This window comes from Camelus ferus, chromosome 9, assembly GCF_009834535.1.
Source record: "Camelus ferus isolate YT-003-E chromosome 9, BCGSAC_Cfer_1.0, whole genome shotgun sequence".
Classification (NCBI taxonomy): Eukaryota; Metazoa; Chordata; class Mammalia; order Artiodactyla; family Camelidae; genus Camelus; species Camelus ferus.
The window spans coordinates 19866660-19889085 of record NC_045704.1 but is presented as its reverse complement, the minus strand read 5'-3'; the positions used below and the strand labels follow the sequence as shown (position 1 = coordinate 19889085).

Genomic DNA, 22426 nt, shown 5'->3' with positions numbered 1-22426 from the left:
TCAAGAGTTCAGTGTTTGCTCTGCTAAACCACTGGGACAGTCCATGCTAAAGAGAAACATTTGTATGTTTGTTGCCAAAAAATCAGCCTCTGCACCCTCAAAAGCAAATTCAAACTCAGAGGCAGAGTTTTGGGAGCAAAGAAGAGAGCCACTTGATTGCTTTGCCTGGCAAAGGCGAGTCACAGCAGGCTAATACCTGGGAAACAATGAATCCACCCTGGGGTTGGGGCCTGGTGATTACTTAGGCAAACGGGATGGAGCATATCAGTGATAACAAACAAGAGTCCTTTACAAAAGTATATCTTGTGTCTTGGGAACTTCTAGTGGTCTGTTAAGTAGGTCACTGCTTGTGGCCTTGGCGTTATCAGGTCTGATCCCTCTGGTGTCATAGTGTGTTTCTGGGTTTTTTTTTTTGAGGATCTGGCTGTTCCTTCAGTATTATCATTCTGTGACCTTCCTTCTGGAAAATAGCTTCTGGGATTTTGGATACAAGTTATTTAGGGTAGGGCATAAATTATAGGGTTGGGGTTGCTAAACATATAATCATTCAAGCAAGTTAAACAATAGCAGTAGCAAAGGGGAAAAAAGCAACGAGATAGTTAGAAAGAACTCAGAGAAAACGAGTTAATCAATCACAGCAAACTCTAAGCTGTCTTGGCATCAGGGAAGCCATTTTGTGACTTCTTCATATTGTTAGTACCTAGATGTTATTTATAGCAGAGAGACTAGATGAGACTTATAAGGAAATCTATTAGGATAAAACTAAATATAGTGCCAGGTTGTTTTGGGTTGAATGGTGGCACCCCAGAGATATGTCTACATCTTAATCCCCAAGACCTGGGAATATGACCTTATCTGGGGGAAAAGTCTTTACAGATGTAATTAAGTTAAGGATTTCTAGGTGAGATTATCTTGGATTATCAGGGTGTGACCTAAATCCACTTACAATAGACAGAAGTTGAAAAGACATAGAAGAACCCATGAGGATAGAGGCAGAGACTGAAATTATGCAGCAACAAGCTAAGAACACCTGAGTCTGCTTCTGGTTGTTGCTTTGTTTTGGGAGTGTCTTGGTTTTTCTTTCCTTTTTGTATGCCTTGTAATTTGTTGTTGTTGTTGAAGCCAGACATTTTGTTTAGGACAATAGTGTGCAGAAAAGGGTTAATATAGCAAACCTGAGACTTCTTATTCTTTGAAATGTCTGCTTGAAGTTTGGCCCTTAGCTTGTGACTAGAACTTAGATTTCAAGAAGATTCCCACTATCCTAACTGATAAGAATGGCTCACGATGCCCTAAGTGCTTGTGCAAACAGCATGGTTTATGCTAAACACCTGCTTTCCTTCTGGGAGTCTGAAATTCTGGTATGTGCCAAGGAGAGACTGCCTATGTGACCAAGGCCCCAGTAAAAACCCTAGGTATGGAGTCTCTAATGAGCTTTCCTTGTTGGCACCATCTCACCTGTGCTGTCATAACTCATTCCTGGGGGAATTAACAGACTATATGACTCCACTGAGAAAGGATCTTTGGAAACATGTGCCTAGTTTTTCCTGGACTTTGCCCCACGCACCTTTTCTTTTTGCTGATTTTGCTTTGTATTGTTTTGCTGTGAGTTCTCCCAGTGAATCATCAAACCTTGAGGGGAGGGTTGATCTTGAGGTCCCATAACACCATAGTAACCGGGGAAAATAATTTTTATGCCTGAATGGGCATACATTTCCTTCTGCAAAGCTTTTAGTGTGGAGTTTTGAGTTATTCCAGTTAGGGTTTTTATCAACCAAGCAATGTAAGAGATTCATACAATTTGATTGCACTTATGAAATTTCAAAGAAAGATAACTGAAAAACCAAGATATTATTACATATCAGGATAGTGGTCAGCTGGGAGCCGGGGATCAGAAATGATCACATGAGGTGGGCGTTTTTTCCTGAGATATGAACAAAATACTGTTTCTTCACTTGCATTGAGTTACACTGAATTTACACACTCTATGCATTTTTCTTCAGGTATTTTCTATTTCACAATAAAAAAAATTCAAGAAAACATTTTAAAAGATTACCAGACGATTTTAAAAATATTGAAAATTATACATGTAAATAATTAAGCACACAGGAAAGGAAGCAAATGCAAAACGTTGATAAGCATTAATTTCAGCAAATAGAATGGGTCGGACACGAATAACATTTACAAAACAACTAACGCAACCATGAATATTAATTTAAACCAACACTTTAAGGGTAATTGGAACAAGGTACGTATTTTTGGATGTGAGGGATAACACACCTGGTGAACGTTCAAGGAGATCCCAAGGACAGGGATCCCCCTACCCCCACCCCCCGAATGGTGCCTCATAAGAGCCTCCCTTTCATCCGACCCCCAAGCCTACAGAGACTCAGGACCTTTCTGCCATACCACATCTGTCGGAGTCCCAGGTGGCGAGTTTGGGATGAAAAGAATTGCACCCTCCTTCAAGAGGGATATCCACGGCTCTGGACTACATTTCCCAGGGGCCACCGCGATCTCGGCCCCTTCCAGTCAAAAGACCGCGATGGTTTATTGTCCACGTTCTCCGAGAGGCGCTCTGGTTGGCGGAGGAAGAGTAGCGTCACGTCGACAGTTGATGCTTGTGTTCTAAACGCGGCCTGAAACTCGTTGAAGCGCTCTGCCCACGGGTATGAGCGGTGTGAGGACGACAGTGCTGAGCGAAGGAATAGGGTCCAAGACCGAGGGCTGTGAATTGAGACCGTTGGGCTCTAGGCTCTTAAAGGCAGCCCAGGCTCCGGACTACATTTCCCAATGTCCACTGTACCCAAGGCAGCGTCCTGTCCGCGCATCGGCCCTTTCAGGACGGGACGGGGGACTCACCGCGAGTCCCTGAGGAACATCCACGGCTTGAGGGAACCGCAGAGCCAGGTGAGTGAGTCTGAGACCCGGAAGCGGAATGACCCCAGAGAGGCCGAGGCCGCGGGGGGAGGCAGTGAGGAGCTAGCGTTTTCGGAGTCTGAGGCTTCACCGGCGGTGTGGGAGGGAAGGTAGTAGGGAGTTGTTTGTGCCCCCGCGCGCGCCAGCGGTCGCGATAGAGAACCTTCGGTGCTTGTGTGAAATTGATAAAAGACCGAGGGGTGAGGGTAATTGCACGAGAATCGTAGAACTGTGTGTGTGTGTGTGTGTGTACACGTGTATACAATGCGAGGGTGACTGGAGCTGTATGTGATTGTAATGGACTATTTAGGTGTGACTGTGCACGTATAGGATTGTGACTGCGTCACCATGTGCGTGACTGTTTGTGTAAATGCGATAACAGCAGCTGTGGGGCCAGAAACAAAGAACTGAGCATTGCGTTTTGTAACATTCACAGCCATTCCTGAATGTGTGGAGAGCAGTTTCTGTGGTGGCTGTTAGTTGGAGTAGGGTAACGTAGAATGAGGGAAGGGGAGTAGGAGACAGTGTAAACCACGTATTCCAAGAGTTTCTTTGTAAATATAAGCAGAGAAATGGAACAGCAACTGGTGGGGGAGAAATAACCTATCAGTATGCTGGTGGGAATGAACCGTTAGAGAAGGAAAAGTAGAAGGGAAAGGTAAGTAAGCCAGGCTTATCTGTGTGGATGTATTGAAATTGCAGGAATAGAAGAAGGGTAGTAGTATTGCAGAGAACTAGCCATGAACCGTGAGTTTTCAGAAACAAGGGGAAAGAATTATTCTGTATTTGGTAGATATCAGCAGTAGTGAGATGTGAGTTATTTATAATTTCTTGGCATGAAATTCAAAAGTAGAGCTTTTGTGGAGGAGGAAGGTCTAAAAGTTCTAAGAGCAAGGATGACACCTGTCTCACTTCCAGACTCAGTGGCAAGAGGCTATAGGGAGAAAAAAAAAAATTGAGAGAGCTGCAAGAGACTTCTGGAGAGAGCCAGATTTCTGTTAGACCCAAAGATGAAGGGAGTGTTCAGGGAAGTGGTTGAGGATAAAAGGGATTTGTTATTAATGAGTTATGAATTCCAGAAGGCATACTGGAAAGTGTCAGGAATTGGGGAGTGATGAGAAAAGGGACATCCAACTGATGGGAAGTACACTGTCTGTAAAGAAAGATGACCACAGAGCCTAGGACTTCTATGATGGACGTAAATGTTACCGAAATTCAGATCTGGCTGCTTGTAAGCCAATATTCAAGAGGCAAGTGTTGGTAGAAAGGAAAATTTTCTTTATTCTAGAGGCTGGCAACCAAGGGACATAGTGGACTCATGTCCAAAGGCCAACTCCCCACTGACAAGTGGTGGGCAAGAGCTTTTAAAGGGGGAGTTTCAGGGTGTGTAGGTGAAGAGAGGGAGCTACATGCAGAAACTGACAGTTGTCTTGAAATTGGTCATGTGGTGGTCTTATCAGCATCATCTTTATTGTTTTAATTTTATGTACAGTTAATCTTCAGTTCCAGCGTGGGTTTGTTCCCATTTCCTTGAGGCCGTTTCTCAGAACTGTGGCAGCTTATGTCATAGCTACAGTCTGGTCATCATGTAGTTAACTTCTCCCATCTGGTGGGGTTTCAGTATCTACAAAACAGCTCAAAGGATATGGCTCAGAATATTATTTATAGCCCTTCAAGAGGAACTAAAGGTCCTTGCCTTTGCTTAATTATTAAACTATTATTATTTTGTCCTGCTTGACTACTTTTCCTTTGTTTCTGCATTTTCTCATTTCTCTGATAAAATTTATTCTTTGACTAAAGCTTTTCTGCAGGCAAAAGACAGGCAGAGGACATATGGGGAGACTGGGTGGTGGAGGCTCTCTCCTGGCAAGGCACTTTAGGGTCCTGCTCCATTTCATAAAGATGGATAAAGAGAATTTTGATGTTTATTCTGGTTGGTTTTCACGACAGTGTTGGAGAGGTAGTGTTTGGATAGAAGGAGGTGGAGTTTTGAGTATGCCCTTTGAAAGAGGGAAGCCGGGGATAGAACCTTTAAGAGTGGTTGGGGTAAGCAGAATAATGCCTCTGCAAAGATGTCCAGGTCCTAATCCCCAGAACCTGTAAATATCTCACCTTTCAAGGCAAAAAGGACTTTGTAGATAGGCTTAAGTTAAGGACCTTGAAGTGAGGAGATTATCCTAGATTATCCAGTTGGGCCCAAACTAATCACATGGATCTTTAAAGTCAGTAAACCTTTTCCAGCTGAGTTTAGAGTCAGAGGGAGAGGTGATCACGGAACAGTGGTGCAAAGTTGCCAAGAGATGCAAAGTTGCTGGCTGGATAAAGCAAGGTAGTCTTGAGCCAAGGAGAGTTGTTGGCCGCTAGAAACCAGAAAACATAGGGAAATTAATTCTCCCCTAAAGCCTGCAGAAAGGAAAACAACTCTGCCAACACCTTGATTTTAGCCCAGTGAGAACCACATTTGACTTTTACCTAACAGTAAGGTTAATAAAGTTGTATTGTTTTTAGCCACTGCATTTATGATAATTTGTTACTCATTAGTAGAAAACTAATACAGTGGTGTAGTGTCCTAGCCTCAGTGCTGTGGAAGGGTTTTGGGCCCTGTGACATGAGGGGAACTCAGTTCCTATTGATAAAATTCAGGACTTTAGGTAAAGCACATAGGCCCCCTCTTTTTTTAATTTATAGTTTTGCTGCATTGTCATATTTTTTAACATTGGGATTTAATAAATTTTTCTTTTTGATATATGGCCAGTTTATAGCTGTTTGTTTTCTACTTGATTTATCTTGGATTGAGAAAAATGTATTAAAATTCTCTTCTCTATTATTAATGAAATTTTATCTTGTATAACCTGTAACTTCTGCTTTATGAAAGTGATAAATAGATACTCATAATTGTTATGTGTTTATTGTGAATTTTAGACTTTAGTATTTTCACATGCTCAAGATCATGGCCCTTGCTTATTTTTGTTTGTTTGCATTTGCCTTATACATTTCTCCATAATTTGTAAAATAAACTTTTTATTGAAGTTTATCCTATATGCAGGCAAGTATATACATGATAATACATTCAAGAAACCAATACAATCAAAACTGTATTCCTTGAGTTACCACAAAGGGAACACCATGTAGTAAGTGCCAGATCAAGAAATAAACATTGCCTACATCCCAGAAGTCCCTCTTGCACTCATGTTCAGTCAGTAGCTTCCCCAGAGTAACCACCATATATCAATTTTGTCTGTTTTTGAACTTACGTATAAGTGAAATCACAGTATTCAGCCTTTTGTTTTGCCTTTTTTGTTCAACGTTATGTTTGTGAGATTCATCCATATTGTTGTGTGTAGAAACACCTTACTGTTTGCATTGCTAAATGCACTAGTATTCCAGTGCCTGAATATACCAACTATATTTGTCCATTCAACAGTTACCATACTGTTGATAGACATTTGAATTTTCCCAACTTCAGACTTTCATGAATAATGATGCTAGGAGCTTTCTTGTATTTGTCATTTTGCATTCATGTGTATCCGTTTCTGTTAGGTCTATTTCTAGGAGAGACTTGCTGGGTCATAGGGTATGCAAATGTACTTAAGCAGGTACTGCCAGTTTTCCAAAATGGTTGAATTGGTTAGTGCTCCAGTCAACAGTTTATGCAAGTTCCAACTACTCCACTTTCTCATTCACACGTGGTATTGTCAGACTGTAAAATTTTTGCCAGTATGGTGGATCTATATAGTATTGCACTGTGTTTTTCTTAACTTATAACTAATGAAGTTGAGTGCTTTTGTTTTAATGACTCTTGACCATTTGGGTATCTTCCTTTGGGAAGTGCCTACTGAGGTCCTTTGCCTGTCCTTTGGGAAGTATCTGTTCAAGTTTTTGAGCAAAGGACACTTCCTTTGGGGAAGACCATCTTTTCTCCCTAGTAATTTTCTTTGCTCTGAAATATATCTTGTTTTATATTAGTATAGCCTCTTCAGCTTTCTTTTGATTGTGATTTGCATAGTATATCTTTTACCATCTTTTTACTTTTAACCTTCCTATACTGTTATATTGAGGATAAATGACATCTTGAAAATCATCAGCCTTTCATCTCATAAATGGGTTAAATTCCTCTATTCGTTAGATATTCTTTAATTTCTGTTTTATTTATAATCATATATAGAGACCTTGTACATATTTTGTTAAATTTTAAATAGATATTTGAATTTTTGTTGCTATTACAAATGCTATCACTTGAAATATAATTTTTAATTTCTTAATTTTTACATGTACATTGAAATGCAGTTGACATTTTTACTCTCACTTTACATTTGTATTCTTAAATATTTCTAAATTTCTATTCATGACTTTTCAGCTTTAAATGATGTCCTTTCTCTTTTAGTTACTACAAATGAGGTAATTGATAAACTTGTGTATTTTCCATTTTATAACCTTTATCACTATATTAGTCACTTATTGCTATAAAATTACCCTAAAATATCAAATATTTATTTTTTTACACCATTTTTGTGGATCAGGAATTCAGGAGTGGCTTAGCATGGAGGTTTGGCTTAGGGTCTCATGGAGTTGCAGCTAAACTTTTGGGCAGGGCTACAGTCATCTGAAAGCATGGCTGGGGCTGGAGGATCACCTTCCAAGATGATTCTTTAACATGACTGTTGGCAATAGATCTGTTCTTCTCTATGTGGACCTGCATAGGGCTGCTTGAGTGTCCTCATGACTTGTCATCTGGCTTTCCCCAGAGCAAAAGGACAGCAAGAGTATATAAGATAGGAGCCAGAATATCTTTTATGACCTATCCTCATATTCCACCCTTCCACAACATCATCTTAGTACACAAGTCAGCCCTATTCAGTGTAGGAGGCAACTACACAATGTTAATAACAAATACTGGGTACCCTTGGGGGCCATCTAGCATGCAGGCTAACATAATCTCCATCTTACTTTTTGATTTAGATTTGCATTTAAATATGCTCAGCATCACTGCTTTTGCTGAAATAGGCTTTTTCCCTATTGCCTCTTTTTTGGCTGAAATATGTCCACCAATAGTTCAGAATGGGCTTGTGTGAACAATAGTCCCCAGATCCTTGCATCGTAGAACTCTTTATTTCCTTCATACCTGGTTGTCTGTATGTAAATCTCTGACTCCACTCATTTGTTTTTCCACAAGTAGACTGTAGGGGCTGCCTCACTATTTGGAGCACTGAATTTAGCAGTGGAGAAGTCTAATGACAACTGAATTTCCTTTTTCTTAATAGGAAAAAGCTTATTTGATATTTTTATTTTGATTCCTCATAGGTTTTAGTCTAATAATTTTATTAGGAAATATTTTGGTAGGGACAATTTGAGTCATTTTCTCCTGCAATATGTGTATTTTCATTATGTATATTTGTGTGTTATTTCAGAAAATTATTCTTGAGTATTAAAAATGTAGTCTTTAACATTTATTCTCTTCCTTGATTTAGATTTCATTTTTAGGGGCACTGCAAGTTGGATCACTTCAGACTTTCATTTTTTTCCCAATAATTGTCATGTCTGTCTTTGTTTCATTTTGTTCCATTTGCTAATTTCTATATTTTTTGTTCCATGCTGTACTTTCCGTGGTATTTGTCATATCTTGTGCTCTTTGTAATTTATTCTTCATTTCTAAAGTGGTTTTGCCTGTGTTCTCTTCCATTCTTGAATTCTGCTAGCTTTCATGTATGGTCTACTGTCACTCCCTTCCCTTTCCTGAGATCTTTGTACCACTTGTGCATGTAATCTTGCTTCTGATTATATCATAATTTTAATATTGATTATATCATAAGTTTCTTTTTTATTCATATTGGAATGTTGGATAATAATTTTAATCTTTTCTGAACTTTTTTAGTGAGTTTTCTTTATGAGCAATCTTTTCAAAATTTTATCTAACAGTATCTTTGGACACAGTGTTTCTAATTTTGTTTCTGTTTTTGGAATGTGATTTTTTTTTTTTTTAGATCTGTCACTGGCACTTTCCTATGAAAAAGGGGAATGGGGCAAAGGTAGTTTTTTAGCTTCTTCCACTCAGGAGTTCCTTCCTCTACTACAGTAGAAGACAGTTTCTTTAAAAGAGACCCCCTCTGAATAGCCAGGCCTTCTTTGTTGTTCAGAACCTAACCTGCTTCCAGGAAGACTCCTACTGTCAGCTCTGAGTTCCACAGTGTCTTCTTTGCTGTAATTAAAAACTATAGTCAAGCTCCTCCCAATTCATTTGATGAGGCTAGTATTACCTTGATAGCAAAACAGGCAGAGCTTATCTCATAAAAATATGAGTACAAAAACTCTCAACAAAATACTAACAAACCAATCCAGCAACATGTAAAGTGAATTATACGACATGACTGAGTAAGTGGAATATATCCCAGGAACAAAAGGTTATCTGAACAGCCAAAAATCAATTAATGTAATACATCATATCAATAGAAATAAAAAGCAAAAATCATGTGATCATTTTAATAAACATAGGAAAAGCATTTGACAAAAACCAATACACTTTCATTATAAAAACACTATAAATTAGGAATGAAAGGGGATTTCCTCAGTTGGATAGGGCATCTACAAAAATCCTACAGCTAACTTAATGGTGAATGTCTGAGTGTTTTCCCCCTAAGATTAGGAACAAAACAAGAATGTCTGCTTTTGCCAATTCTATTCAATATTGTACTGGAGGTTTTAGCCAGGGGAATTAAACAAAAAAAGTAAAAGCATCTAGACTGGAAAAGAAGTAAAATCATCTCTGTTTTCAGGTAACACAATCTTCTGTATAGAAAATCCTAAGGAATACCACACAGAAACACTGTTAGAACTAATAAATGAGTTTAGCAAAGTTTCGGGATACAAGATCAATATATAAAATCAGTTGTATATTTATACACTTGGAATGAACCATCCAAAAATGAAATTAAGAAAGCAGTTCCATTCACAATAGCACCAAAACAAATAAAGTATTTATTAATATATTTAATAACTGAAGTATAAAACTCATACTGTGAAAACTACAAAACAGGTATTAAATGCTTGTATATGAATGATCATATCAGTATTATTTATAATAGTCAAAAGGTGGAAATAACTCAATGTCCAATAATGGATGAACAGGTAAGCAAAATGTTGTCTGTCCATTCAGTGGAGAACTATTCAGCCATTATTTCAGGAGTGAAATACTGGTACATGCTACAACTTGGATGAGCCTTGAAAACATTATGTTAAATGTTTTCACAATTGTGATAACCAGTCACAATAAATTTACATATTATATTATTCCATTCACATGGAAGTCCAGAATAGAGAAATCTATAGAGACAGAAAGTACATTAGTGGTTACTTGTGGTTGGAGAAGAAGCAGAGCGAGAGTGTAAGGGGCTGAGAGGATGGAGAGTAATAGCTGAAGGATACAGGGTTTCCTTCTGAGGTAATGAAAATACTCTAAAATAGATTGTGGTGGTTGCACATGTATTAATTTGCTTAAAAAAAAACATTGAATTGCTCATGTTAAATGGGTTAATTGTAGAGCATATGAATTATACCTCAGTAAAGCTTTTTTTTTTTTTTTTTAAGAATGCAGCCTATGTGTTTTGCCACCTTGAATCCCCCTGACATCGTCATGCATCCTTTTACCACTTTCACCATCAGTTACCTTCTTTTCGTATCATTCCTGCTTACAGAAACTCGCGTTAGGATGTGGTCTGCTCCTCATGGGAATGAATATTTCTTATTTTTCTTTGCAGCATCACTGAGGTTTCCTACGTAGTTTTTTCCTTTGCTTTTGGCCACATTTCCAAGTAATTTGGAGTTTTTGGTTTTCTGTTTCCTGATGGTTAGAATTTACTTTTATTTTCCTTGTTCCTCTCTACATGGTTTCCAAGGGGAGTAATGTCAGGTTTAGAACTACAGTTGACCCAAGAACAACATGGGTTTGAACCGGGAAGGTCCACTTATACATGGATTTTTTCAATAAACAAATACTGTAGTACTACACGTTCCCCTGGTTGGTTGAATCCTGGGTTGATTGAATCCTCAGATGCAGAACCGCGGATATGGAGGAACTCCATAAAGTTATGTGCATATTTTAACTGTGTGAGGGTGGGCGTTGTTCAAAGGTCAACTGTAATTCTTCCCTGAAACTATATAATAATCTTTCAGGTCCTTTCCATTTCCCAACACAAAGTGTATTTCCATGCATAATTTGTTCTCCAGCTCTTTATTCTTTTTCCAAAGCACTTAAAGTCCTATTATACCACTGAAATTGTCTGTCTCCTAAGGCAAATTTGTACTATATGCTTCACCTGAAATGTTCATGAACCACCCCCTTCCCAGATTGAGTATATCAGTCTTTCCTCTGCCCTCACACACCAACTTTGTTGTATCTGTAATTAGAAATATTTTAAAACCTTACTTTAAAATGTAAAATGATTTCTTAGTATGTCTAAGATAAGGCCTTAACTCCACAGCCTATCTTTGAGGAGTTTTCATGATCTGGTCCCTGCTACACAGATCTCCATCTGTCATTGGTCTTTTCTTCAACCCTGTACTCCTTGAATGCACAAAGATACTATGTGTAATTTTGACATATTGTTTCCTCTGCTTAAAAATTCTTCTTCCTTTGGCCTGTCCTCTCTGGTAAGCCCCTTAAGACAGCTAAGTGCCATCTGCTGTAGAAAGCTCTCCCTTAGTAACTAGTTTGGTTTGGGCTCCTTTGAACTACTTGATTCCCCTTCTTCTACAGCCATGATAACCTTTAGCTCCTACGATATTGTGATTGCTTCTTTACTTTTCTGACTGTGAGTTCCCTGAGGGCAGGTCCTGCGACATATTTATCTGGATCCCCAGTGTCAGACACAGATTGGAGAGTTCCCTTGGGGATGTCTAACTTGGGGTGCATATTGTTAAAGAGGGTATTCAGAGCAAGTCAAATGCTCTATTCTTGTATCCAGAATACCTTGATCCATGTCATGATTTAGAATAACTAATTGGACTGAAACTCCATCTTTTTTTATTGTTGTTGTTGTTTCAAATTCAGTTTTGTTTTTTTGTTTTAAATTCAGTTTTTTTATTGTTGTTGTTTCAAATTCAGGTTTTTGTTTGTTTGTTGTTTCAGATTCAGTTTTGAAACTTCATCCTGAGTTGAGTCTCTTGGGTTTTGAATAGGACCAGGATTTCTTTTTTTTTTTTTAACACCTTTATTGTGGTATGATTCCTGTAATGTGAACTACACATATTTCAGATGTGCAATTTGACGAATTTTGATAGACGTATACACCAATGAAACCACCACCACAATCAAGATAGCTAACATTTTCATCACTCCTCAAGAGGTGCAAATTTGGAATTCCCAGTTTATCCCTTCCCACCTCCTTTACCCCTTGGTACCCATGAGTTTGTCCTTCATGTCTGTGAGTCTGTTTCTGTTTTGTAGATAGTTCATTTGAGGACCAGGATTTCTGCAGACTCCCTCTGACCTTCCTTCAAGGAAGAGAATGGTTCTTAGTCCATTTTAAAGCTCTAAGGAAAGCCTGACTTTTCATTATTCCTTCCCTCTAGCTCTGTTCTCTGAAGGCTCTGTTTCACCAGGAGAGGAATCCAGAAGACTGAGCAACTCTTGGAATTTTAAATTATGACCCATGTGAGTTGGAATTGGCCCCTCTCCCAAATTATAACCATTTATATCACACCATGTGAATATTTTTATTCCTTATTCTTAAACTGCTTACCTGAATCAGTATTCAGTGTGGTAAATGATAGCCATGAAACAGTGCAGTGCCCTCCCTAGATGTCCCTCTTCTCTCCAGCATGGCACTCACTACTTCTTGGGTCCTAATACTTAGACAGAGCACTGAAGGAGGAGAAATTATTCCCTTAAAGGAAATAGGAGAGACTTTGTTTTCTAAACTGTGGCTCAACAAGGTGTAACTGAGTGGCTGTAAAGGACACACTACGTGAAAGCTTTTATTTACTCTATGTAATGGGGTGTTTCAGTTAGGAAAGATGGGAGTTGGTGTTGGTTGGTATTCACTTTAGTAATGGCACTCTGTCATGCTTTTAGATAGAGGGTATAATAGAAGGTTGAGTTGAGAGAGAGCTGGGGTCTCTCCAGGAAATCAGTGAGAGATTAGTATCACTAGCAAGACATGTGTTCATTGTCAGCTACTTAGCCAAGAGCCCAGAGATTTTATGCATTCTTCACAGAAAATAGTATTCAGTTAGGGAGTGTATCTCTTAAGAATCCTCATTCAGTCCCCAGTACCTCCATAAAAACAAACAAATAAATAAATAAAAATTTAAAAATTGGAAAAAGAATCTTTTCAACTTCAACTTAAGGGAAAAAAACTTTTTCACACATAATAAATCTGAAGTTGATTATTCCAGGCTGGTGTAGCCTGTAAGTGAGATCAACAAAGGGCTCATTCATATGATATCTGTTATCCTGGGTGACCGTCCTGTTGTCTTGGTGCTTATTACTGGTAGATCGTAACAAAGTTGTGACTAAGCAACAGGGGATTTTAAGAGCATATCGGGGGAGGGTATCACTCAAGTGGTAGAACACTTGCTTAGCATGCACAAGGTCCTGGGTTCAATCCCCAGTACCTCCTCTAAAAATAAATAAATAAAAATCTAATTACCTCATACAAAATTTTTTTTTTAAAAAAAAGAGTCACTAATGAAAAACAACAACAAAAATCCAAAAGAACATATAGGCACTTGGCTTCAGAGACACTAATTTCTGTATCATTTCCCCCCATACTATAAGCACCTAACTCCAGTTTTTTGCTCAGTATGTATACCACTCCCTGTAGTGTCCTTTTCCATCATTTCATCTTACATCTAAAAGATTTCTTTTAATTTCACTGTTGGTGCTTGGGTTTGTCATTTCAGCAGTTGATGGTGTTCAGGGACGTAGCTGTAGACTTCTCTCCAGAGGAGTGGGAGTGCCTGGACTTGGAACAGAGAGGTCTGTACAGAGATGTGATGTTGGAGAACTACAGCAACATGGTCTCACTGGGTAAGATTCAGATTTTGACCCCAGAAATTCCTGATTTCTACATTGTGAGTTTTTGGATTGTCTTTCAAGTGTCTAATGGGATTTCTGACCTATTTCTGGGAAAATGGTTTATGCTTTGTAAGTTTGGCAGTAGTCATCATCATTGGGAACCTCCATCCTCCTTATTCTTTACAAATCCTTTATGCCTTTTTCTTGCCCTTCCTAAAAACTAAGGGACTTACAGAAGCCTTACCATGTGGTAATTTCCTATTTCTTATCTTCTGATCAGGACTTTGCATTTATCAGCCAGATGTGTTCTCTTTACTGGAGAAGGGGAAAGAGCCCTGGATGGTTTTGAAGAATGAGACAGGAGGACCTTGCCCAGGTGAGTGAGGGCTGAGCAGGCACAAGGGGACCATCACTGCAGATAGCAGTCTGGCTGTTTACTGAGGAAGCAACACCTCTGAAATACTATTCTAGAATTCCCCCTGCAGAGGCCAAAAACCTGTAGATAAAGGCCTGAGACCTAGGAATAAAAGTAACCTTTTCAAAGTGAATTTCCAAATGAACATTCTCTTTACCTTTAAATACCGCTTCATGTCAGTGTTCTCATTTTTCCTTCATGTTACAAAAAGGTAAGTGCCATTCTTTTTCTCCAGTGAGAAATTTATCAATGGTTTGGATCAAGTTTTTTCCCATTTCTCTCTTTTTTTTTTCCCATTTGGATATTTGTAAATTTCTTCACTCCCTAAATAAATTTTGAGCCTGTTTTTCATTTTATCTGCTATCTCTTGAATTTTTCCTGTTTTGCCTAGTTTCTCTTTGCTTCAGCACTTCCTTCATTAATCCTTTCTTTTAAGCAATATTTATTGATTTTCTAACTTCATTTTAGGTTAAGAAGGGTTAACAGAGTATGTAATCAATTTAGAAACTTGGTATTCTTTTCTGTGACTGGAGCCTTTTGATAAATTTCTGCAAAGTAGGCTCTACATTAAGAGAATGCCTAATAGGCTGCTTTGTTATGGTGTCTGGCTACTGTGAAGAGGAAATGGCACGAGAGAGGTTAGGACTAATGAAAGACAATGAGGAGAGAGTACAGTGTCATAAAAGACAGATTCTGGCTGTCAAAAGGAACCAAGGGGTATATTTGGCAACTATTCGATAATTGATGAATTTCCTGTAATGGGTAGGACTCAGATCGAAGTAACATACTCTTGGAGCTTCTTTTTTATTTGAAATATCAAGGAAAAAAAATAATTTTATTTCCTTATTGGAGTCATGTTTTTAAATTCCAGAATCTATGTTTATGTTTTAACATTTTTCTTTTTCCAAGCTATTAATATGTGGAAAAACTTTAATGAATCTCAGGGATATCATGCTGAATGAAAAATTCTAATCTCAAAAATGTAATTGACATATAATATTCACATACTATATGAATCCATTTATACAACATTCTGGAAATCACAAAATTATAGAGATTGAAAATATATTAGTGACAGCCAAGGGTTAAGAAAGGGGCAGTGGCGGGGTGGTTATGACTGCAAGAGATAGTATGAGGAGGAGGGTATAGCTCAAGTGGTAGAGTGCATGCTTAGCATGCTTGAGGTCCTGGGTTCAATCTCCAGTCCCTCCTCTAAAAGTAAAATAAAACCTAATTACCTCCCCCTGCCAATTAAAAAAAAAAAGGAGAGATAGCATGAGAGAGCATCTTTGTAGTGATGGACTAATTCTGTATCTTGATTGTCATGGTGGTTATAGGAATCCATGTATGTGATGAAATGATGTAAAATTATACACATATTGTGCCAATGTTTATTTCATGGTTTTGATATTGTACTATAATTATGTAAGATATATTCATTGGGCAAAACTGGGCAAAGGGTACAGAAAACTCTTTGGACTATCTTTACAAATTATTTCAAAATAAATGCTTTTAAAACTTCCTGTGTTCCATAAGGTATATATAATTTTGTCTTATATTTTTATTCCTTAAACACTACCATGTACCTTTTCTATTTTGGTTTATTTTCACATATTATGAATACATTGTTATATATTAAGGTTGTTTTGCATTTTTGTTACTAAAGTTACCACTATTGGTACATGTCAGTTATTCCTGGGCTTTTTCCACAAGGAATGATAGTTGTATGTCACATAGGAAATCTCTCAGCCAAAAGATTTAAAATTAAAAGATCATGTGCCCAACTAATTTAAGATAATTAATTGATTAGTAATTGAAAATTTATTTTAAGTCATACAAAACTGTATGATTATCTTAAACAACCTGTAACTATTTATTTACACCCATAACTGTTTCACACATGTTTCAACATAGAGCCAGGACATGTTCTCCCTAATTGCAGTTTGGCCTGTTCTTTCTTATATCTTGTTTCTTTCTTCTCCCTTGTGGTTTGATGACTTTCTTTACTGTTTTTTTTTTAAATAAGATTGCATTCTCATTATCTTTTCCGTATTTACTATCGTTTTTGCTTTGTGGCTACCATGAGGCTTACAGATATCAGTGTGTGTGTGTGTATGGTCCATATTAAGTTGATAGCAAATTAAGTTGAATGCATTCTAAAACTCAGCATTTTTACTCCCCTTCTCCCACATTTTATGTTTCTGGTTTCATATTTTACATCTTTTCATTTTGTGTATCCCTTAACTAATTATTGTAGTTACAGACTTTATTACTTTTGTCTTTTAGCTTTTATGTTAGCTTTATTAGTGTTTAGTCCACTACCTTTAGTATATATTTATTTTTACCAATGAGATTTTTAGTTTCCTATTTTTTTATACTAATTAGTGCCCTCTCTTTTCAGCTTAAAGAAGCCCCTTTAACATTTCTTATAAGGCCAGTGTAGTGGTGGTGACCTCTTTTAGCCTTTGCTTGTCGGAAAACTCTTTATCTCTCCTTTAATTCTGAATGATAGCCTTATCAGGTAGAGTATTCTTGATTGGAAGTTTTTTGCTTTCAGCACTTTGAATAGATCACGCCACTCCCATTCTGGCCAGCAAAGTTTCTGCTGAAAAACTGGAAGACTGGGGTTGTGTTTCAGTCTGCTGTCTGTGTAGTACCCTGAGAGTAATAGCCTGCCAAAAACTTTGATTGTTTCAGTCTCATGGAACCCAGAAACAAGCCCTCCTGGCCCTCAGAGCCAGGCATTCAAGGCCTATCCCCTTGTGGACTGCACCTGGGAGTGGGCTTGGGTCATCCCCTGTGTTGACTGGACTTGTGTTGGGTGGGGCCACAAGAGGGGGCACCAGGCTAGGGCAAGACCACCCAATGGGTTGGGTCAGGCCGTGGGGCACACTGGGCTGGGACAAGTCCAGTCACGAGCTTGACTGGGGCTCTGGGTAGCACCACCCACTGGTGCTAGCAAGGTAGAGGGAGAGCGTAAAAATGGCGCTCGCCAGCACCTCCACGCCTGGAGAGAGTTCCAGTGGATTCCAGTAGATGCTTTACCAAATGAATCTCCGATAATGGACTAGGCATTTTTCAACCTGCTGCTATTTCCCTGAGTCTTGGGGTGAGTGAGTCTGTGCACAAGCCCTTTAACCAAATAAATATTGCTTAAAAGAATTAATGAAGGAAATGCTGAAGCAAGGAGAAATTAGGCAAAATAAGAAAAATTCAAGCAGATAAAATGAAAAACAGGGTCAAAATTTTTTTAGGGAGTGAAGAAATTTACAAATATCCAAATGGAAAAAAAAAAAGAGAAATGGGAAGAAACATGATTCAAACCATAGATAAATTTCTCACTGGAGAAAAATAATGGCACTTACCTCTTTTTTTTTTTTTTTTTTATAGAATTAATCTTTTAATGCTTAACATGTGCTAAATGTTGATTATACCATACTGGGTGAAACAGTCTTAAATCTTTAAGTGGTATTCCATGATTGGGGTAGTACCTGAACAATCTTTTTTTGTTGTTGAACTCCTCAGATGAATTTGACCCAAACAAAACTTTATATATCTAATCACCTGCCTCAACTTTTATTAGTTCTTTTAAATTTCTATTTATTTTTTAGGCTTTTTTCATATTGCCCAGAATTTGAGAATTTTTAAAGCCATTCACATTTCATATGCTCTGTTTATTTTAGGATTCAACTCTTATGTCAGCATTGGAAATTTTATTTTTTTGAACAGTAAAACTGTATGAATTTATCTTCTTATTTTTCAGACATGCAGTCCAGGTGTCAGACCAAGAAGTTATCACCAAAAAATGGCATTTTTCACAGAGAATTTCCTCAATGGGAAATAATGGAAATTTGTAAAAAATGTAGCCTTGAATGTTTATGTTTTAGAGGTGATTGGGAGAGCAAAAGTCGGTTTGAAACACTACAGAAAAATCAGGAAGAATGTTTTAAGCATGTTTTACTCTCCTGTGAAAAAATTCCCACTTTTAACCAGGACACAGCTTTTAATCTGCATCACAGACTTGATATAGGAAAGAAACTGAATGCATTTAAAGAGTGTAGTACAGCCTTTTATTCTAGCTCAGACTGTATTCAACATCAGTTAATTCAAACTGGTGAAAAATTTTGTGACAATAAGGAATGTGGCAAGATTGTTCTTCCTAATTCAGAGCTTACTAAATATCAGACAGCTCACACTGCTAAGAAAACATATGAATGTAAAGAATGTGGGAAGTCTTTTAGTTTGCGTTCAAGTCTTACTGGTCATAGGAGAATCCATACTGGTGAAAAACCTTTTAAATGTAAGGAATGTGGGAAGGCCTTTAGATTTCATTCACAACTTAGTGTCCATAAGCGTATTCATACAGGTGAGAAATCTTATGAATGTAAGGAATGTGGGAAGGCCTTTAGTTGTGGCTCAGACCTTACTCGACACCAGAGAATTCATACTGGTGAGAAGCCCTATGAATGTAATGAATGTAGGAAGGCCTTTAGTCAGCGATCACATCTTACTAAACATCAGAGGATTCACACTGGTGAAAAACCTTATGAATGTAAGGAGTGTGGGAAGGCTTTTACTCGTGGCTCACATCTAACCCAACATCAGAGAATTCATACTGGTGAGAAATCTCATGAATGTAAAGAATGTGGAAAAGCCTTTATTCGTGGTTCAAATCTTGCTCAACATCAGAACGTTCATGTTGGCAGGAAACCCTATGAATGTGAGAAATGTGGAAAAGCCTATATCTGGAGTTCACACCTTGCACGACATCAGCGAATTCATACTGGTAGGAAACCTTATGAATGTAAGCAATGTGGGAAGACTTTTATTTGGGCCTCATACCTTGCTCAACATGAGAAAATTCATAATGAGAGGAAACTCTATGAATGTAAGGAATGCAGAAAGACCTTTCTTCATGGCTCAGAGTTTAATCGACATCAGAAAATTCATACTGGTGAGAGAAACTATGAATGTAAGGAATGTGGAAAGACCTTTTTTCGTGGTTCAGAACTTAATCGACATCAGAAAATCCATACTGGAAAGAGATCATACGAATGTGAAGAATGTGGAAAAGCCTTTCTCTGGGGTTCACAACTTACACGACATCACAGAATACATACTGGTGAGGAACCTTATGTGTGTAAAGAATGTGGGAAATCTTTTATCTGGGGTTCCCAGCTTACACGACATAAGAAAATTCATACTGAGGTAGCATCCTATAAATGTAAGGAAAGTGACCAGTTCGTTAGTCACCATTTATATTTTACTGAAAAGAAAATTCACAATGGTGAGAATCCGTATCAATGGAAAGACTATGGGAATACCATTAGTCATGACTCAGACTTTGCTCAACACCAGAATATTTACACTTTTGAGAAATCGTATGAATATAAAGATCTTGAGACAGCATTTTCTCCAAACTCTCACTTTACTTCATTATTGTGAAATCTTATGATATAAAAATATAGAAAAGTCTTTATTCATGATTCATTAATTGATGTCAGTTAATTCCTTCTTTTGAGAAAACCCATTGTGTAAGTAATATTGGAAAACCTTTTGATGGAGCACAAAACACACTCAATAGCAAAGAATTCCTATTGCAATCTGTATTAACAGAGGAGAAGAACATTTACTGATTGGTTGTCAGTTACAGAATATCAGAGTAAAACCAAATGAATGAGATAACAGTGTGAATCCTTTTTGAATATTCTCAAAACATTCTCCACATCACTGATACAGAGTTTAAATCCAATTCTTATAGAGAAACCTTCCATCACTACTTAAATCTTGTTGCACTTCCACAGATTCTTACGAAAGGCAAATTTATGTTTTGTAATTAACCTGGGAAAGCCTTGTGTTATGTCATGCAACTTATTTGGCATGTCTTATTTTCAGTACATCTTACTTCTTAATTTTTGGAAAGTAGCAATTTTGTTTTTGTTTGCTTACTTGTTAGATTGTAAGGGTTAAATGAGTTTGAGGATTTAAATGACTTAATGATCATCATTAACAATAGTATTGGACCATTTCTATGAGAGGAAGACCTTGAAAGTATAATGATTATAGAGAAATGTGCCATCTGTATGTATGTCTTACTGAACGGCAGAATGTTAATTCTGAAGAAAAACCAGTAAAACAGAATGAAGTGAAGAAAACTTTGAATCAGTGTTAATTTCATTTGCTACATCGAAAAATCCCTCATACTATAGAGGAAGCCTGATGGTTTAGTGAAAGTGCTGGTGTTAAGTGCTCAGCGTTTTTAAAGGCATTTGGAAGTGATTTGTTTCTAATAAATTTCTAAAGCCAGACATCGTAACCATTTTATCACCGCTATTAAAATTTAGAAATTAGAGAATGGCCAAATGAATTCTAACATCTTGGAAGATTAATGCTACATATGTAAACAATTCTCAGGTTAATGAGTAAATCAGAAGTGAAATTATGGGCTATTTGGATGTGAATGATAATGAGACTCCTGTAAATCAAATCTATGAATGTGACCAGAGCACTTCTCAATGGAAACTGCTCTATGTATAAAACCAGGAAGATCTGAGGACAGTTTTTCTTGTCACCACTGTATCTCCAGCTCTTAGAACAGTGCCTGTAGTATTGTGGGGTCCAAATATTTGCCAGATTAAATAATGATTACTCAACTAAACAAGCTAAAGTAAGAGCAACTGCCCCAAATGATGGAAAGGTTTGATGAAAATAATGTGAAAACGTGGAAGAATAGAGAAGATTTTAAAATTTTAAACCAAAATGTTTCTTTGAGGAAAACTGTTATTTGCTAGATTTTGGCAGTGCCTCCACATTATAAGAAGGGAGAAATGTTATATAATTGTTGAAGGTCATGTAAATGTGTATATATATATATATAAAGTGTATCAGACACAGTTTTAAAATATAGAAGGTATAGTTTATTTTCTAGGAAAATACTTTTAAATGATTAAAATTTGAGAGTAAATAAAAAGGATCAATTGGGGAAAAAATGTTTTTTTTTAAATTATGTAGTACCAGATAATTGTTCAGGCTATTCCCGAAGGAAAAGAAAATCCTATGGAAAAGTTGTTCGTTCATGCTAGAAGACTAACATAATTCTGATAATAAAATTTGATGTAGAGTAGCCATTGAACAACAAATTCCAAAATAATTTCAGTCATGAACATACAATGAAAAAAACTAGTACAGTAGTCAAATGGTATTTACTCAGAATGTTTTAGCTCTGTTCTAAATGAGTGGTAATTCTATTAGACAACAGCAAGATATCAATGAAGAAAACCTCAGTTTGGCACTGAATAAATTTATACCATGTGCATTTTCTTGGTGCCTTTTAGTATTACATGAATTAAGGAATTGTGAGTATATGTATGTATATTTAGTGCATTTACAATTCAGTTATTTAACAGTAGTTAAACAGTATTAGGGAGCAGTAGTTCCCTCCTGAATTATTGTCTTATATATAGAATTTCACAACTCGTGGGGAAAATGAAGATTTTTTTGACATATCACTTTATTATAATAAGCTATTTCATTCATGCTGACTAAATTTTTTAAGGTGACAAATACACTGAGAAACATAACATTTAGAGCTTTCTGGACATCCATATTCAGATAAGTATAGAATATTCCTTTTTTCTTGGCTCAGACTGCCTTGTTTAGTATCAGTGTGCATGTCTATTATTCCCATCTCCTTCATGGTGAATTTCTGAAGCTCCTTGAATGCCTGAGATATATGCTTCTTGAACTCCAGTCCATTGATATATTTGTGAATATTGATAATATCTTTTCTAGTCTACCTTATAGAACACAGAGTTGCCCTTAGTTTTTCCCTAACCACCTTTTCAGGAGCCATTTTACTAGAACCATTTTGGGAAATAGCTTTTTTTTAATTGAAGTATAGTCAGCTTACAATGCTGTTATCAATTTCTGGTGTACAGTATGATGTTTCAGTCATACATATACATACATACATTCCTTTTCATATTCTTTTTCATTATACATTACTACAGGATATTGAATATAGTTCCCTGTGCTATACAGTAGAAACTTGTTGTTAGTTTACATATAGTAGTATTTGCAAA

The 22426-nt window shown here is 37.1% G+C and overlaps 1 protein-coding gene across 3 annotated transcripts; it reads left to right on the top strand.

Annotated features, from left to right (window-relative positions):
• The first annotated feature begins 1880 nt into the window (after positions 1–1880).
• On the top strand, positions 1881–20651 carry LOC102508610 (zinc finger protein 790). Of its 3 annotated transcripts, none has more exons than XM_032488002.1 (5): positions 1881–2910; positions 12484–12565; positions 13819–13942; positions 14211–14306; positions 18109–19790. In XM_032488002.1, the coding sequence occupies exons 2-5, from the start codon at positions 12557–12559 to the stop codon at positions 19788–19790; spliced, it is 1911 nt and encodes a 636-aa protein (XP_032343893.1). In that variant the 5' UTR covers positions 1881–2910; positions 12484–12556. The 3 variants fall into 3 exon arrangements, with proteins under 3 accessions (XP_032343893.1, XP_006180478.2, XP_014411119.1); XM_014555633.2 differs by having other exon boundaries at positions 2073–2910; positions 13816–13942; XM_006180416.3 differs by lacking the exon at positions 12484–12565 and having other exon boundaries at positions 13816–13942; positions 18109–20651.
• Positions 20652–22426: the final 1775 nt, after the last annotated feature.

Bases quoted from the DNA above. Each gene is read 5' to 3' on its own strand.
- LOC102508610 (XM_006180416.3), top strand. From the start codon at position 2,794: ATGTCCACTGTACCCAAGGCAGCGTCCTGTCCGCGCATCGGCCCTTTC. The intron at 2,911-13,815 runs GTGAGTGAGTCT...TTGTCATTTCAG, and splicing joins TGAGGGAACCGCAGAGCCAG to CAGTTGATGGTGTTCAGGGA. The intron at 14,307-18,108 runs GTGAGTGAGGGC...CTTATTTTTCAG, and splicing joins GACAGGAGGACCTTGCCCAG to ACATGCAGTCCAGGTGTCAG.